The 18,517-nt window shown below is 33.9% G+C and overlaps 1 protein-coding gene across 1 annotated transcript in view; it reads right to left on the reverse strand.

Moving 5' to 3' along the window:
* LOC124369681 (alkaline phosphatase-like) overlaps positions 1–18,517 on the reverse strand; it is a 77,383-nt gene that overhangs the window by 38,082 nt on the left and 20,784 nt on the right. The window contains exons 2-3 of the mRNA XM_046827734.1: positions 17,910–18,088; positions 2,320–2,527 (exon numbers count right to left, since the gene is read on the reverse strand). Coding sequence (XP_046683690.1) covers positions 2,320–2,527; positions 17,910–18,088 — 387 coding nt within the window. The remainder of the gene's footprint in view (positions 1–2,319; positions 2,528–17,909; positions 18,089–18,517) is intronic.

The following is an 18,517-nucleotide window of genomic DNA, read 5'->3' on the forward strand; positions in this document are numbered from 1 at the left end:
GTTTGTAAATATTACGATATTGCTTGGATTTATGTATATATAATTTGTACATTAATGGTTCTGCTAAGTTACACAACTTGCCAGCAGAGTCCAATACACAATGTAAAAAGTAATACAATCTAAATAAATTTGTATGTGTTTAAATTATTTTATTATTATTTTATTTATTGTCTCTATTTAAAGTCTATGGCACAAGATGGGCTTAAAATAACAATTAAAATAGTGGCTAGTAAAGATTACTACTGCAACAAAAAAAAAAGACTGACATATCGTCAACAATATAAATAACAATAAATATATTTATGCAAAACAATAACAATAACGCAATAAGAACAACAACAGTGAGGACATGACAGAAAAATTACAATAAATTAAATAAATACTACCGGAAATAGAATACAAACATACGAAAATTTCTATGTATTTTAACAATAGTAATAACAATATGTTTAATTCCTTTTTAGACAAGTCTGTTATCATTGTCATCCGCTATCTTGGCAAACAGATCCAATACTTTGCCCCTGCAGTAATTATTACTTGATTATGCATCGGTTGTTAGTGAAAGTGTGTTAACCCTTCTTATCAGCAATTGTATCAAAATGTATTTTTATAATACGTACTGTTAGTTCCCGTCCTGTCCCCACCGCGTGCTCATCGTCCATGTCCACCAATATGTCAGTAGTACGTAGTGTATAGTTCTGTGTATAGTTCTGGGAAAGTTACACTAGATAACTGGCATCATTCATACTCTCCCGTTTTATTTCTATGCTGAGTGACCGCTTGGTTCTGATTTATTGTGGAGAGAGGAAAGTGGTTTCGGGCAGCTTTACAATGGGTTTACTAGGGTTCGGTCCTTACTCTAATGCTTTTTAATATTTATAACGCCAGCATAAAAACGGACATTATAGGTACAGTGTATTCACGTATATGATATTGCCACAGTATCCAAATACAAATGACCTTGAAAAGTTTTTCTCAAATTCTATTCCTCCCTATTCCTATTCCGATTAGAAAGATGAAACTTAAGTCATGCTTATCTTGAGAACATAAAGCGTTCATCTCAATAACAGAATATCCCACAATGAACTTAACATCTTTGGCAGTACTTATTTCCAGCACATTGAGCGTGTACAGTACCTAAAATACATTATTTACTGCACTTCTCGGGAGTAAGAGTAAAAGAATTGCTAATAACAGAATTTAACGAAACTCACTGTGCTGCTGAATTTCCATTTCTTTTCTGGTTTCTACGAAAGTGTAAACTAGGTGTTTTATGGCTACACTTTCTCTAGTGGATTTCAGTACTGTGCGAAATTACCCCTTCTGGTTAAACTATCTTAACGTGGAACAGGACTTTCTCACAGATCCAGATAAACTCAATATTATTAGGAAAAAAAATCAATATTAAACAATAATGTAACTTTTATATGAAAATGTAAGTAATTTCTTCTGCGACGGGTACTAAGTAAAAAAACGTGATTTTAGATTCAATTGAATTGAAAATTATACCCATAACAATCTTTTATCCTTTCATAAGTATACACTTTTGAATCATAACATTCAACATTCCAAGCACGTTTTACTTAGGAATAGGAATATACTACATCCAAAATAAGTGTTGAAAAGCTTATTAATATTGAATACATGATTATAATAAACACGCATTGAGCATACAAAATAAAAGAATATAAATATGTATTTTCATCATACTTTAAAAACATGCACTGTATTTGTTATTCATCACAGTGAAAGTGATAGAACATAGTGAGCTATGCTACCAGTACGAGTGTAAACGGGCTTGGACTTGTTTAGAAGACAGATTTGGTTGTTAAATATTTATGGAAAATTGTTGCGAATTCTTTAATGAGTGAGCTTTACATTTTGATCAGTGGCAAATGTTGAAGATTTCCCACATTTTGAGTCTATTGCAGTTTTAAATTTACATCGATTTACACAGAAGTATTTATAACGGTAAACGGTAAAAGGAAGTGAAATAATATTATATTAATCCTCTCATCGCACAGTAAACAATTTAAATAGTAAGAGTATTTATAACAGTAAAAAAAAAAACAAGTAAATGCTTGATTAAATATCATAAAGCCAAAAACCAATATTACAAAAATCACTTTTATGTGTTGTCTAACATTTTATTTGAGATAAACATTTGTATTTAATAAGATCAGATAGAAATATTATTACTTTAAAATTATACCAATAAATTTATTACTTGATTATAATATAATCTTAAAGTTAGATTATTATTTATATTGTACAGTTACATATTAGATATTTATGTATTACGAATATATTTGTAGTTACCTAGGAGATGATCGGTAGTTGCAGCATCTACAGCGTCCATTTGACCCTTGTTCCATATGTACTCTGCCTTCAACCCTTTCTTTCTCTTGTCTCGGATCCACTCGTCTATCAGGTTCCTGCCGTCCAGACGTCGCCCCTCCTCCGTCAGAGTCTCCGGGTCCCTCGCCGCCCTCGGCAACCAATGTCTTCGTCCACCACCCATCACCACCTGAGTGTCATACGAGAATCCGTGGATTAAATACTTTACGCTTAAACTTGCTAGCTTTTAGACTAAATTTCCATAACATTATTGTTCTCTTAGGGCAAGTAGCTTAGAGAGTCCTAAAAGGACCTTGCGCTGCTTCAGGAGTGGCAGGATATTCTGGATGGGGCCACCTCCTACCGAGATCCATGATGAAGATTTAGGGCACTAATCTCAGTCATGTTTCACTCGGAAGAATAGGAAGCCACCTCTGAACCAGCCTCACTAGTCAAAGCAGGCAGTGGTGGCAAGATGTCTAGGCTAGCAAAAACCTTTGACTCTTAGGGAACCCAATCAACTCCTACAGTCATCTCCCGCAGTAGACTAGGGCTATCGAACTACCCTTGGACAAAAGAATCTTGACATCTGCGGTTAGTAATGGTTAATAACCAATAAGATTTGTTCAGATTTAAGAGACAAATCGGTTTCTGCTGTGCGCAGTGTAGGTTCAACTGGAAGGTATAAACAAGCCAGAAGTGAACTTTTTGGGGTCAAACCCCCATAACCATCTGGAAAACCTGAGTGTAATACGAGAATCCGTGGATTACATACGTTACGCTTAAAACTCCTGGCTTTTAGATTAAATTTCCACAATGTTGTATAATAGACAGTTAGAACTCATTCGTATGGTGAACATTTGTGGGCTGGTGTATCATTATTCTCACTTACGCATATTCACTTGACACATGGTTAAATGCACTTCCCAAACAAGAATACACTTTCTAATGATGTATTTTCACTTGAAAAATATTCGAATGTCTTTCCTTAACTATGATAAACTTCCTGATATTTTCATTTTTCCGATGGTGAATGATTTCCTCAACACAATTCACGTTCTGATACTTTCATTTAACAAATGGTCGAGTACCACTTCTCAAGTGGAATAACTTCCACCCATATGAGACAAAAGCTATACTTAGGCAAAACATAACCAATAAATAAATCTTTTTCATATCGCTGACATGTTCTAAATTTACGAAAAAGTCAACTTACAGTATAATACACTATAAAAACAAATTCTGTATACAAAAATAATAATGGTCAGAGTTATAAGGAAACTTAAATTTAGTCAAGACATATAAGTTAATAAAGTAACCAAGTGATAGAGAATCAAGATTTTTATTACAACAATTAATTCCAAAACAGGTTTTAAATAATGTACAGGTACTCCCATTTTAGCAAAGGCATCCCTGAACAAAATAATCATTCAAATTTTGGTTTTTTGTTTAAGAGAGGAGAGGCTATTCTCCTTTTAAGCCTTCTTCCGCCCGTCCTCATGGGCCAATGGCCTGTGCGAGGATTTTATCAACCAGAATAACAGGAAGAGTCGATACAGTACAAGGTTGGTGCTACAGAAGATAGATTTTGAATAGTTTCTTTAAGTGATTCGGGAGTTTCCAGAAACTCCTAGCCCCACAATTTCAATACAGACCACCACCAATTACGAATGATGTTAACATTGTCGTAGGTTTACACAGGGTCACGTATTATCAGCGTCTGCTCATGGATTTAAATTGTTATGAAATGAACCTACATTCATTCTATTACATATACAATAAAAACTGCATATAAATAAATCATTATCAAATAAAAGTTTCGTATAAGTGCAATAAATGAGCCAATCGCGATAAAGCTCCGCTCATTCAGCGAAGAACGTAGCCAGGAAAAAGATATTGGAAGGGGGTCCAGACATCTGATATTTTTCCGTAGAGGACAGAGAGAAAGACCCCCATTTTGTTTCTTAAAAAGTTATGGACCCATTCCTTTGTTGAGAACGATCTTTCAGAAGTAAATGTCAGTAATACTGAATTATTTAAATAATACCAATCGTTTGCTAAAAAAGTAATTGAAGAAATTAAAAATTGGGGGGAGGAGGGTCCGAACCCCTGAGACCCCTTGCTGGCTCCGTCCTTGTCTTCAATTATTATTATTGACAGTTTTGGTCTACATTTATTTATTTCCAACGTAAGCAGTTATTATTACAATTTTACATGCCAATAAATGTGCACATATTAGTAAACATAAATACTTATTCAAATATTAATTTAAAAAGTAACTAAGTAAAATAAAATAAAATAAAATAAAAGTTTTAAATTTAGTAAGTAAGTAATATATACGCTAACTGAGTTATGATGCATGTTGTAGGAGGGCATGCAATGGCGATTCAATATGTATACTTTGTACAACAGTATTGATATAAAAATAATATTAACAACAATACAACTCAAACTTGAACAATACATTTTTAACATGAATATTGAAACATAAGTGATTAACTAACATAAATATCACTGGGCACAGCAAACACCGATGTGTCACTTAAACCTGGGCAACCTTATGGATATCCAGGAGCAGCACATCACTAACAGCTAATATCAAGATTCTCGGGTGCAAAGATAATTTTATAGGTCTAATATACTGCGGGAGATGACTGTTTGAGATGGTGGGGTTCGTTCCCTAGGTTCTTGCTAGCCTCAAAAAGGGTATGCCACCCCCTGCCTGCTTTGACGGGAGAGGCTGGTTCAGAGCTGGCCTTTACTTCTTCCGGGGACATGACTTTGAGATTAGTGCCTTAATTCTTCGTCATGGATCTCGATAGGAGGCGGCCCCTACTTCCTAACATTACCCATCCTGAATAGCCTGTAACTCCGGAAGCAGCGCTAAGGTTCTTATAGGGCTAAGTACAATTTATAAGCTTCTTGTCCTAAGAGAGAAAAAAATAATTGTTGGAAGAGGAAAACACAGTTAAAGCATGCCGATGGTTACAATGGATATTGTCCCAGAAGATATCACATCCACAGACAGTTTGATTACCCGATCGGGCAAATCTTGCCAAAGGACTATTGTAGTCGAAGTTGGTGGAGTGATGCCTACGACCAAGAAGTTCGCGAGATCTGTTGCTGGTGATGGGGACTCTAGCGATGCTGAAGATGGCACTGTTGACTGAGATGGCTCTCCACACCAAAGCAGAAATATATTTCAAGAAGATGACTATGTAAGCAATGAGCGGTGTGAACAGGAAAACGTTGACGTTAGTAAAATCTCTAGTCAAATTACCATCCACCTGTAGTCCCAAATTACCATTGATAACTGATGTCCTAAATATTTTTGTTGATGACAATACGAGAAGGTATTAACAATTATTTTTCTTAATCTGTAAATGTAGTTTTATTAAAATTAGGATTTAAATTAAGATTGTTAAACCTATTTCATAGCTTCTGTTCATTGTTCTAGGAATGATTTAAATAGTATTTGAAACACAATATAATATAATAACTTCAACAATATTTTGACGGGACATCAAATTAAATAAACTTTATATAAAATATTCGTGTATTGCATTGTATTTTAGTTTTTTCAAAGGCTGTGTTGAAATTACACTGAAGTGAACATTGAAAAGGTTTCAATAATTCATATTATTCCCAAGTTGGAATACAGGGTTCATATAGTGACGAATTGTAAATAAATTTGTTAGATTCAATTATTGCAGAATAGAAGCAAACTTTTACTCTAGTAGTATGTAAATTGTCTAAATACGGCAGTTACTATGACTAGTGACGTAATTACGGATCGAAAGTTTACTGAGAATTTGAAATTTATTTTAAAATTATAGCTTCATCATGGCGAGTACAAGTTTCTTGTAATCCTTATAGCGATTTCATTCAAGGTTTGTCGGTAGAAAACAGTTTTTCATGCCAACTCTGTTTGAAGAAAGATTTGTAGTACATTAAATTACGATGGTATTACTTTACAGACTTTCAGCTGCAGTGTTGCTAATTGATCATATCGTTTAAATTAATATGATATTTCTATTACCATATCTCGCTAATGGGTTACCAGGTTGAAATGTCATATTAATCAATAGGAAATGGTTATGTAGGCATTTATAGACCAGATTGGCTATGGATCATGCGTCCTCAACAAAATGTAGGATTTGCAAAAATACTTATATTTGGTCCTCCCGCTTAAGGTCAAAGTTGTCAAAACATATGTGGTCAGATATATCATTCCGTGAAGGGCAAAGTCAATAATAAATAATTAATATATTCTTACCACATAAAAGTTTTAAAAGAGACATATTTTATTTGTTGCGGAAACAAACGCAAATATTTCATAATAAAAACTATAATATAGTGATCTGAAATACAGCAAAATAATTTATTCTCTCGAAGTTAATTTTATAAAAATATTGTTTTATATATTTATTAATTTGTTCACAATTTTTCAAAATTTCGCTGCACTGTTCAATAATTATCTATCATTATTACGCGTATTAAATCATGAAGAACCTGTTCGTTAACTTGTAGACATGAAATTCCCACACCTTCCTAAAAACCGTTTTAGGATATCCTAGCTAGAACATCAACTAAAAACGGATTCGTTTCTGTGTATATCATTTTTCAATTGACTAATACTATTTTACCAACGATTATAAAGCAGAAATTATTATTCATGTTTGAAAATAAATAAGTTATCCTGTTGAATGAAAATGTATTAATAATACGACTCGGCTTTAGGACAAATACGTACAAACAAAGTTAAGTTCATACGTAACTTTTGTGATCCCCATTGTACAATCCTCGCATTGGGAAGTAACTCCTAACCAGTAGAATACCTTAAAATCATGTGTCCAATCTGCCTTGAGGTCAAAGCATACAATAGTTTAGGGAGCCGAGGCTTTACCAACAGCAACCTGAGATGGCGTCACACAATCACAGCTGTAATATTTTAAGAGTCTATAATTCTATAAAAACTTTCCAAAACTGTTTAAAAATACATAAATTATTGAAATAGTTTGTAAATTCAGTGGATATAATCATTCAACCACCTACTCCAATGTAGCGGCAACAAACGTATACCTCAGGCAAAAGGTATACTCCGGAATCCTTATACTTCAATCATATGTTAATCGTGACTATGATGTGTTACTATGTTAATCATATGTTAATATGTGATTCGTGACCATAAAGAAACAAATCTACCAAGTGGGTATTGAATTTAGCGTAGTGCAAAATTTGACACTGTTAGATACTTGAGTCCTGAGTCCACTTACGTTTGAAGAGATCCAAATAAAAGGTGTTAAAAAAACCCTTTTCATTTCATCATCATAGACACCTAGACTACAAAGTTCTGCCTGATTTACCCAGCAGCCAACCAGTGTAATCTAGATGAAGATTACACGATGATACAATGAGATCTAGATTACACTGGTTGGCTTCTGTGTAAACCAGACAGAACTCTTTTGTAGGTTAGGTCGGAAACGATGCAAAGAGCTCGTTTTTAACGTCTTTATTTGTATATCTTCAGCCGTACGAGTATTCCGGATTCCAAGAGTCAAGTCTGAGGCAGAGTCAGATTTCACACTCTGCACTAAGTGTAATATGAAATGGAGCTAATCTCAACATTCCTTAGTATTATGTGAGGTCTACCACATGACGCTGAGAAGAACGCTATGAAAACGACATTGAGTTGTTCTCATGTGTTAAATACTAAACTTTAAACACTCTATTTCATTATTTTTGGTCTTGGATATTTAAGATATTATTAAAATTTGTATAAGTGAGCGGTTTTGTAAAAATAGGCATATTTTTTAAATGTAAAATAACATAAATCTAGAAACTATTCGAACATTAAATGTTCTTTTGCTGAAAAAATACGGAAATGGCTATCACCTCTCTAAAGGAACATGAAATGTTGTGGTGTACTAAGATACATTAAATCATGATATTCATTAAATATAACATTACGGTATACTTATTCAGTAGTACACGTATAGTATTATGTTTTTAATTAAGATGTGAACTCCGCATGCAAAGAACAGAAACAAAGGAAATGAAAGCAAATCAGGGAAGAAAACGGGAGCTTTGCTTGGATTGAAGTGTTATCTTGATAAACAATGAATTTTATTTAAATTTAAAGCTACAATAATTTGAATAAACACGCTAAACTCTTGTTTTTGTTCTTTTTTATATTTACTTATCGATATTTAACAGTTATTTAAGTACTTATTTCTATTATTACCAATTAAAATAAATCAAAATACTGTCGCATAAATTTAAAGCTGCTTATTAAGATTTTTAAAAATCCCCATTAGTAACGTTAAAGATCCTACGACTTAATATTTTTACGACTTTTGGGCGTTAATACAATATGACTCATACATTTGTGAAACTTATGCTAGGATATTTAACTTAAAATGAATTTTTTTTATTTTTATGGCGGTTAATATGTTCGTGTGTTATTGTATAGATTTGTGACTGGTATTTTGTTGCAACAACAGTAAACTATATTGTATTCTATTATTAAGTTATTGAGAGCCGGGCATTAAAAACGACAAATTGTATTCAATGGATGCACTCTGCTAAATATTAATAAGCAATAAAGTTTTCACATTGTGTAAGATGTGTATTAGCTTCCGATACAATAATTCGAAGGATTGCACGTAATTGCTGTAAACTAGTCTTGGACAGCGAACGTACAGATATACACTGTCACGGTACCCCTGGTTCTGTACCATATCACGAAAATTCTAGCCTACTATCTTGAAGATGTGGTTATGAAACTTTAAATTAAATTATTGTTTAGTTCTGGACCGAACGATTACGAAATGCACATAGAATGGTCTGCAGTGTATATTATACTAGTTTACTTTTGTGACCTTACATTTTTATCACTAATAAAAATCATGTTTAAGTTAATGCAATAACATCACACCTGAGCTAAAAGGCATACATATTGTCAATAAGTAAAGGACGATCAAACTCAATCAAGCCACCATTGGTGTCTCAGAAAGTATTAATTTTACAGCAAACTTTAAACTAGACATTTACCTTATATTTATGCTTATTACATTTGCGTTGTTAAAATATTAAAGGTCGGCCGCCATTTTCAAATATGGATTTATGACAGATTTGGACATTTTAAAATTATTTGCTTTATTTTAGTATAGTCTTAAAAAATTACTAAAGAGGCATTTTTTATCATGTAATAATGTTTTTGATGGAATGGTAAAAAGCTGTTGCAATGAAGACCCTTCCTGCAGAAGAGATTTTCTTTGTATGCATTTATACCTGTGACTTTCACACCGAAGTGTTAGATCACATTTGTTATATGCCGCGTTAGCATAATGTGATATTTGTCAGTCACACCTCTGAGACACCACGTGATCACATTTGTGCTCCATACTGCAGTCGCTGCACTAACAGGAATGTGAACTGAGCTAAACTCAACATTCAAATTAAATCACTCTTTCCATCATAGCTACGTTTTAAATAGAAAACTCGGTTGCTCCACCCTGCTAAGATATCGTGTCTAGGACATCGTAGTGCACTCAGTTGTGCATCTGGTGAGACAATGAAAATACCTCTTAACGTAGATCACACCATAGTTATTCTAGGCGTCTCTGATATGAAGACATTGTGAAGATTTCATTTTTAGTTTCTTGGTCACCGACGCTTTTACGGATATCTTCAGACGATCATGACTCTAGATATCAAGAGTCAAGTCTGACAGCGTCAGGTTCCAGATGCTGCACTAAGAAGTAGATGAAACTGGAGCTAAACTCTAAATGGTCTAGTTTATTCATACGATCCAGATAACAGTTAGTATAGGATAAAAATTTTGCCAGAACAAACTGATGTGATTTGTGAAGCAATAAGATCTAGAAAGAATCTCATTTAGGAAGTTTGTTCTTGGCGCAGGACCAATTGTTTACAACTAAACGCTTAAAGTAGTGTCCTTAGTAGAGTACCTTTACCTCAATTGGGTTTGGTTTTCTCTATGAAATTGCTTGCCACAAAACATATTTGCCTTTTAATGTGTATATCTGTTCTGTCTGGTGGGCGTAAAATCAGATATATTATGCCAACTGTTGGATTCTCCACGGGACTCTAAATTGATTTATTGCTCATTAAAAGTGCATTGTTCTGCTGCTATAGATTTATGAACGAGCTGTCTTTCAAAACTACATCTATACAAAGAGTTGACACAACCAAGAATGTATAGCTATCGTATCTTTTATACAAGTGAAATACATAATTCAAAACTTACTTCACCAACTTTCTCGGAAACTGGCTCTTGGCAGAATTTAAAGATTATTTCACAACTTTTACGGATTCAGAACTTACTGAAGAACATTTTACCGCGTAGTTCTTCCGGTTTGAATACTCTTATATCTACAGAGGAACAATAGACTGCCGCGTTACCCAAACAATTGTTTTATCCGTTTCATTATGCTTTTTATTATTTAAAGAAATACTCGTAATGTACAGAAATACAATAATACATGTAAGTTTATACATTTTCACTCCCGAAGAAAAATATTAAGTTTCCGTTGAACAGATATTTGCGTGATATATTTCGCTTAATTCAATTTTATGGATCAAAAGAGATGTGAAAATTAAAATAACATGTTTTCTTAAACTAAAAATGTTCAATTAGTAGTCTTTCTTTAGGAAATAAAGTTTTCTATAATACACAAACTCTGACGTATGGGGCAAACCTTGGAATACAAAAAAACTCACGATTTAATAAACATTTTCAACTGTGTGATTGTAAGGAAACATGGTGGATACAATATTATCCATCCAGAGGATAGGGACATTGTTCACAGCAGACCTTACATTCATATATAACTGTATGTATACAGTTTTCTAATTTATTAACGGCTATATCCAACGTATTATGGATAAATGAAGCCATTAGATTATTATTTGCAATGCAAGGAATTATTCCCAGTTCAAAGTCCATATCTATAATTGGTATTACCTTTCGAGAATCTATATCTGATGTAATTCAAGGATAAAACAAAGAATCAATAAGTTAGAGGCAATATCAAATATTTTTATAACCAGGTTTAAACTGCAAATAGTTAGACATACAAGCCATACATGTTGAATAAAGCTTGAATAACATTAGAATGTTCTGTAAGTTTAGTTTTAGCGTTTTGATTACAGCACTGGCATTTCCGTAAATATGCGATATAAACATTTGACACCATCTTTTTATTGTAATGTGCTAGATTAAAGTAAATTAGAATAGGCGGGTTAGGTTCAAGCTTTAAAACAGGACAGATTATTCTTTATAATATTATACACGTGCGAAAGTCGAGTTTACTCCAATTTACCTTCCTCTTAGCGCAGCGTCTGCAATCTGACTTCACATTTTCACACCAGACGCTGCACTAAGAGGAAGGTGAACTAGAGGAAACTTAACATTCTCATTGAATCAAACCTTCCCACAGTAGCTACGTTAAACACCTGTTTATTCTGAAGGCTGACATTCAACTAGCATTTGTATTTGAGTTTATTGCAGTCGATTATTACATCATGGTCTCCGAGTAGTTTCTTATACGCTATATATAAAGTAAGTGTTGTCACTTTCTGCAAATAGAGTATATAAATAAGACGATTTGGAATTAACTCAAAGATGCGGCTAAAGCACTTCCAACTTATCCAGGTAAGAGCTCGGATTGAAGAAACTAATTAAGCAGACACCATATCGTCATATTTTACCGTTAAAATTGTCACAACGAAGAGAGCACCATTCATGGTAAAAGGTTCTTCAATGAATCCAGGTCAGGACTTGGATTGAGGGAAGCTAATTTAAGCAGACATCATATAATCATATTTCACCGTGAGCACTGTCACAATGAAGAGACAGGCGGCCAGACTGCACAGTGCACCATTCATGGTGAGAGGTTTTGCGTTGAATCCAGGTCAGGACTTGGATTGAGGGAAGCTAATTTAAGCAGACATCATATAATCATATTTCACCGTGAGCACTGTCACAATGAAGAGACAGGCGGCCAGACTGCACAGTGCACCATTCATGGTGAGAGGTTTTGCGTTGAATCCAGGTCAGGACTTGGATTGAGGGAAGCTAATTTAAGCAGACATCATATAATCATATTTCACCGTGAGCACTGTCACAATGAAGAGACAGGCGGCCAGACTGCACAGTGCACCATTCATGGTGAGAGGTTTTGCGTTGAATCCAGGTCAGGACTTGGATTGAGGAAAGCTAATTTAAGCAGACATCATATAATCATACTTCATCGTGAGAACTGTCACAATGAAGAGACAGGCGGCCAGACTGCACAGTGCACCATTCATGGTGAGAGGTTTTGCGTTGAATCCAGGTCAGGACTTGGATTGAGGGAAGCTAATTTAAGCAGACATCATATAATCATATTTCACCGTGAGCACTGTCACAATGAAGAGACAGGCGGCCAGACTGCACAGTGCACCATTCATGGTAAAAGGTTCTTCAATGAATCCAGGTCAGGACTTGGATTGAGGGAAGCTAATTTAAGCAGACATCATATAATCATATTTCACCGTGAGCACTGTCACAATGAAGAGACAGGCGGCCAGACTGCACAGTGCACCATTCATGGTGAGAGGTTTTGCGTTGAATCCAGGTCAGGACTTGGATTGAGGGAAGCTAATTTAAGCAGACATCATATAATCATATTTCACCGTGAGCACTGTCACAATGAAGAGACAGGCGGCCAGACTGCACAGTGCACCATTCATGGTGAGAGGTTTTGCGTTGAATCCAGGTCAGGACTTGGATTGAGGGAAGCTAATTTAAGCAGACATCATATAATCATATTTCACCGTGAGCACTGTCACAATGAAGAGACAGGCGGCCAGACTGCACGGTGCACCATTCATGGTGAGAGGTTTTGCGTTGAATCCAGGTCAGGACTTGGATTGAGGAAAGCTAATTAAAGCAGAAATAACCTTTCACCGTGACCATCTTTCACTATACAGTTTGTACGAAAATGCATTATTGTAAAATTTGTTTACCTACACTTGTAATAAAGCGGAAAACCCCTTTAAAGCCCTTTTAAAATGACGTGTTACAAAAGCGATATGGGCAATGACTACTCCAAAATCAGACAGAAGAAATTAAATAACAATATTATCTAATGCAAGGTATTAACATATAATGGACGTATATGAAACTATAATGGCTATAGAAATTACATTTTTAAGCTCCATCATCACTTTAATTCAGATCTAAGCAATGAAATTCGTTTAGCTTATCAGTAATTAGTACCACTTTGGTAAAGTATATGTAATTCGTTAATGAGAAAATGACATACTATGATTTAGATTTGGTGTGTTTAAAAATTAGTCAATCAAAATGTATTTATGCGTAAGTGGAAGTAAAGAGCATACTATGGTGACACGGAATGTCGTTTCGTCAGATATAAATCTATGTTAAATTAAAAACCATTGTCGCTCTTTTAGAGCGCATTTGTAGCTATACATTATTGTATTATGTAACTACAAAGAAATAATTTATTTACATAAAGGATCCAATTATAAATTATTTTTTAGAATTATTGGTTTTCAAGAAAGATATTTAAAACGTTTTCTCATAAAAAAAATACTGATATAACAAAAAGAATGCAAGAGGGTTTTGTACGTATAAATCATATTTTGAAAATAAGATATCTTGTATCACCAAATTATTATTATATTACAGTGATTAAAAGAGGAAATGGTTTTTAATTTAAATTTTCTTTTGACTCTTTTGTCAATTTTGGTTCTTAATTTACAAAAATCAAGATGACCGCCAGTACAACCTTCTCGTAATAAACGAAGTTGACATTTTGTGTTGTTTCTTGAGCACTTAATAGATGCCGTATTAGCGATTTTTACATTTATATTGTAGAAAATATTAAATATATAGAACTAGAACGTGTAAATCGATCCGCCATAGTTTTAACAAATCACCAATTATAGTATTAATGTAGATAAAATGTAGAAGAATATGTAGTGATCTCATAAATTGTAGAACAATTATTATCAGACAGTTTACATCGGTAGAAATAAGTAATTGTTTGCAGGTGTGATACTTTAGTGTTAATTTACACGCTATATGTTTCCCACTATAACTCACACTTGAGAAAACTGAACCGAACAGAACCTGTTGAAAATATATTCGTTTAACAGTTTTGCACTTTCTGGAAGAAAAGCCTGAAGTTAGAGGCCAATTGCGTGCTGCGCAATATGTAGCGCCTCGCAATGCAATAGCCTGCAATAAATTCGCAAGACACCTACGGCAACATTACGCGTATTTACGACACAGTGTTCACATCTGAAGCGACCCGCTTGGAAACTGGGTAAGCGGTAATAGCGGTAATAGCGGTACTGTACAAATGTATTGTATCAGTTACAAAGCTCGACGTAACCCATAAAAAGAACATACATTAGTTTAATTTCTTATACCACAATAATTTTGCATAGTAAAATAAAATTACTACCAGACGAGACAATGGATGGCAGAGGAGTTCACACCTGGGTTTCAAGTTTTATGTTCAATCAAGGCGCGGGTTTCCATGGCTCTTATTCCAGATGATTCTTGTACTCTTGTGTTTTCCCTCGGATTATTGTGTACAAGAAATATTAATCTTTTTACCGAACACTATTTTCCAGAATACCTCGTATCTTGCTCTGAATTTAGATTGTGCTGGTTCCCGCACCAGGAATCCAATAATGTTGTTCTCCATTGTCCGACGTAATAGTAAATGGAAAACAACTTTAAATATTTTTACTACTAAAAATCATAATAATAATAATAATAATAATCATCATCATCATCCGTGTGCAGAGGTTGGGACTGCAGTCTCGCCTAGTCAGGTAGTAATCTAGACTATATTGAAAAAATAAAGAGTGAAGAATAGTTTATTGTCTTGTAAATCCAAAGAAACAATATAAAATGTACACATTTAATAACTAAATTAATAAAATTATGCTTTCCAACAAAACTATCGTCCATAAAAATCATTGCCAATTTATGTGGCTTATTAAAAACTTAATTAACCAAAGGATAAAAATAAACCAACTTTACTTAAGAAGACATTGGGATCTCTAAGGCAGTGGCTGTTGTAGTGCTTCTATATATAATATTAAGTATTTTTTAGCGTATAGGCAAAAAGTATAATAATAAAAAAATTATATTCGATAATAATCCAACTCTCTAATTTACTTCCGTTTTATTCATTCTGAAGAGCCAAAAGTCCGCTTATGGTTTTTTATTGATAAAAACAATGGATATATTCAACACTCTCACCATATTTGATCTTTTATTCATCAATAAGTTTCTTAACAACAGAGGAAACATTATTGTTATTCATGAATATGTTACTAATATCTTATTACTAATGTAATCATTATTATTATTACCTTTCAGCATTAGTTGAAAATTAAATGCTTTCCTAAGCCAATAGGAAAGACTTTGTAAAACAATGTTTATATTTCTACTAGTAAAATATTTACAATTCTTGGCCCTTGGTAACATTTTAAAAAATGAGTAAAATTAAGTCCAGGAATATAAAACAATGGACTTTTTTATGCGTTATTGTTTTCATGTAAATTACCAGTAGTGGTAAATTTTTTTAAAATAATGCTATATGCTCTCCTAAAAATATACAATTGCTTCAATAGGAGAATTTTATGTTCAATCGAGAACAGATATTCTCTTCTTACCTAAAAAAAATATTTTAAAATATTTCTTAAAATATTTTTCTGAATAATTATTGCTTTTGGCGTTGCTGCTAATAAGTTTATACCTTTCCTTGAAAAATTAAGGGTATTGTAGAGGCAATATTGTTAACAGTATTTCCATCCTATTCTATCTCAATTTAAACGCCTGATAAAATAATGATAATAGTGAAAATTAGAGATATTTCGGTTAACTCTTACCAATATTCTCTAACATCTTAACGTTTCTGTTTATTTTCAGAGCATGTAAAATATCTCAGCATATATGATTTAAGGTTAGACAGAGGTTATAATTTTGTCTTTCTTCATACAGTACCCATTTTAGACAGAAAGGGCAGAAATTGATGTCTTGGTGGAATTGGTTATGTCATTTCAGGTGTACATCGCTGGGTTATTCCATTGTCGAGCTGTCTCCCACCACGTACTTTTAGAGAGTAGGGTGAATTTGAAATATATATAAACGAGCTCAGGTCATGATGTTATAAATATCAAAATTGAGATTGAAAAAACCGTTTAATAGATTAGATGAGGGGACATTCGTGGTAGGGGGTGGGGTTTTTGGGACGACAGGTATTCTATTTATCTTTTCATAATCCTATTATTTTTCCAAAAGTAAATGTTTATTTACCGAGCGTGTAAAAGTATTTGAACTATATGATTGAAGTGCGGAGGCTGAAATAAAATTCATATATTGAACAACGCTATGGAAGCGTTTAGTTTAATCAAGAACCTGTCAACGTCTCTTTTGTAATGTCTTTCGACTTTACAACACTTTATCTTTGACATACTAGCAATGTTGTTTCCATATACAAGGATATTTTTATTTTAAGTAAAGCAAATGTGTTATTGTCATTCCAACAGTTTTTTCACTAAGAATCTATTTTACTTTGTAATAATATTAAATTATACAGAAAATATAAAAGCCAGTAAAAATAGTATTATAGTTTTCTAAAACGCTGTATACTGGTAAAAATTTCTCTATCCCCATTTTTGAACAACGAGAAGGGGTACATTTTGGAAAAGAAAATATTGCACTTCCTTATATCATGGACAAACTATTTAAAAACATGTAAAGGTGTAACTCTCACAAATTTCAATTGCTCATGTAATGGATTTGTGAGTGAATTGTGAATCAATAGATACATATTATCTTCAAAGATTTTGGAAGTAAGCTTTGTTAAACTAGATCTTAAATGATTTAATGACTGAAGATAGCTCTCGACATGAAATGTTTCAAGATGGTAACTGTGTCAACATCATTTCTACGTAGGGTGAACCGTAAAAGAAACCGGTCGCCTGTACCTAAGAACCAATAAGAACTTAAAAGAATTATGCTTAAATTTATAATTTTCACCAACTACACTCCTGTTGTTTGTAGAGCCGATTATGACAAAATGTGGCTTTATATATCCTAAGCTGTCACAAGTCAAGCGAAAAAGAAGTTATCGAGATCTCTCCACACTTTCAACTAACACTGTAGCTATATGACAAGTGCTTATTACTTTGAGTCGTTAAAAGCATTTATTAGATGGTTTCTTGAACTTTACAGTACATTAGTACGTCATATCCTCGTTACAAATTATTCTTATTCATAGTTTTAATGAAGCAAAACAAAAGAAAACATGTATATGCAACGGGATCTATTTTAAGTAGTAACTAACATTGAATATCATTACATCATTTATAAATGATGGAAATAGCAAAATTCTCGAAATTAAAACAAAAGATCAATTTAAATGAAAAAGTTTTGTTGATATGTATTTATCGTATTATTCCTTAAGAGAGACTAAGGCCAATGGCAGAGACTCGTTGCGCCCTACATCCCTACTTACATTTATATTCTTGCCAGGTTCATCCTCCACCAGCTGCCTCGCAATGTCCTTACAGGACTTCCTCGCCGCAGGAGGCACTTTGCTGTCGTCCTCCCAGTAGCGGCTGGGTGACTGCGCGAACAGAGCTGCAGGTGTTGCGTGGGTCACCCGGGTCGTGGTCACCAACCCCGTAGATTTCCCTAAAACAAAATGAGAGTGAAAATATTAATTATTTTCTGTGGCAGCACTTGTGTAAACATAATATTACTATGAACTTCTTTCTTGTATTCCTCAGTAAAAACTGTATGAACAATAAAATGTCCCAAGATTTCTGGGAATAGTCTGATGAAGTGTTCAGGTTTGGGGCTAGAACTGTGGGAAGAGATGTCACAACGAAGTGAAGAAATAGTCAGATGAAGTGTTCAGGTTAGGGGCCGGAACTGTGGGAAGAGGTATCACAACGAAGTGAAGCCTTTGAAGTGAAGAAATAGTCAGATGAAGTGTTTCAGGTTAGGGGCCGGAACTGTGGGAAGAGGTATCACAACGAAGTGAAGCCTTTGAAGTGAAGAAATAGTCAGATGAAGAGTTCAGGTTAGGGGCCGGAACTGTGGGAAGAGGTATCACAACGA

This window comes from Homalodisca vitripennis, chromosome X (assembly GCF_021130785.1).
Source record: "Homalodisca vitripennis isolate AUS2020 chromosome X, UT_GWSS_2.1, whole genome shotgun sequence".
In the NCBI taxonomy this organism is placed as follows: Eukaryota; Metazoa; Arthropoda; class Insecta; order Hemiptera; family Cicadellidae; genus Homalodisca; species Homalodisca vitripennis.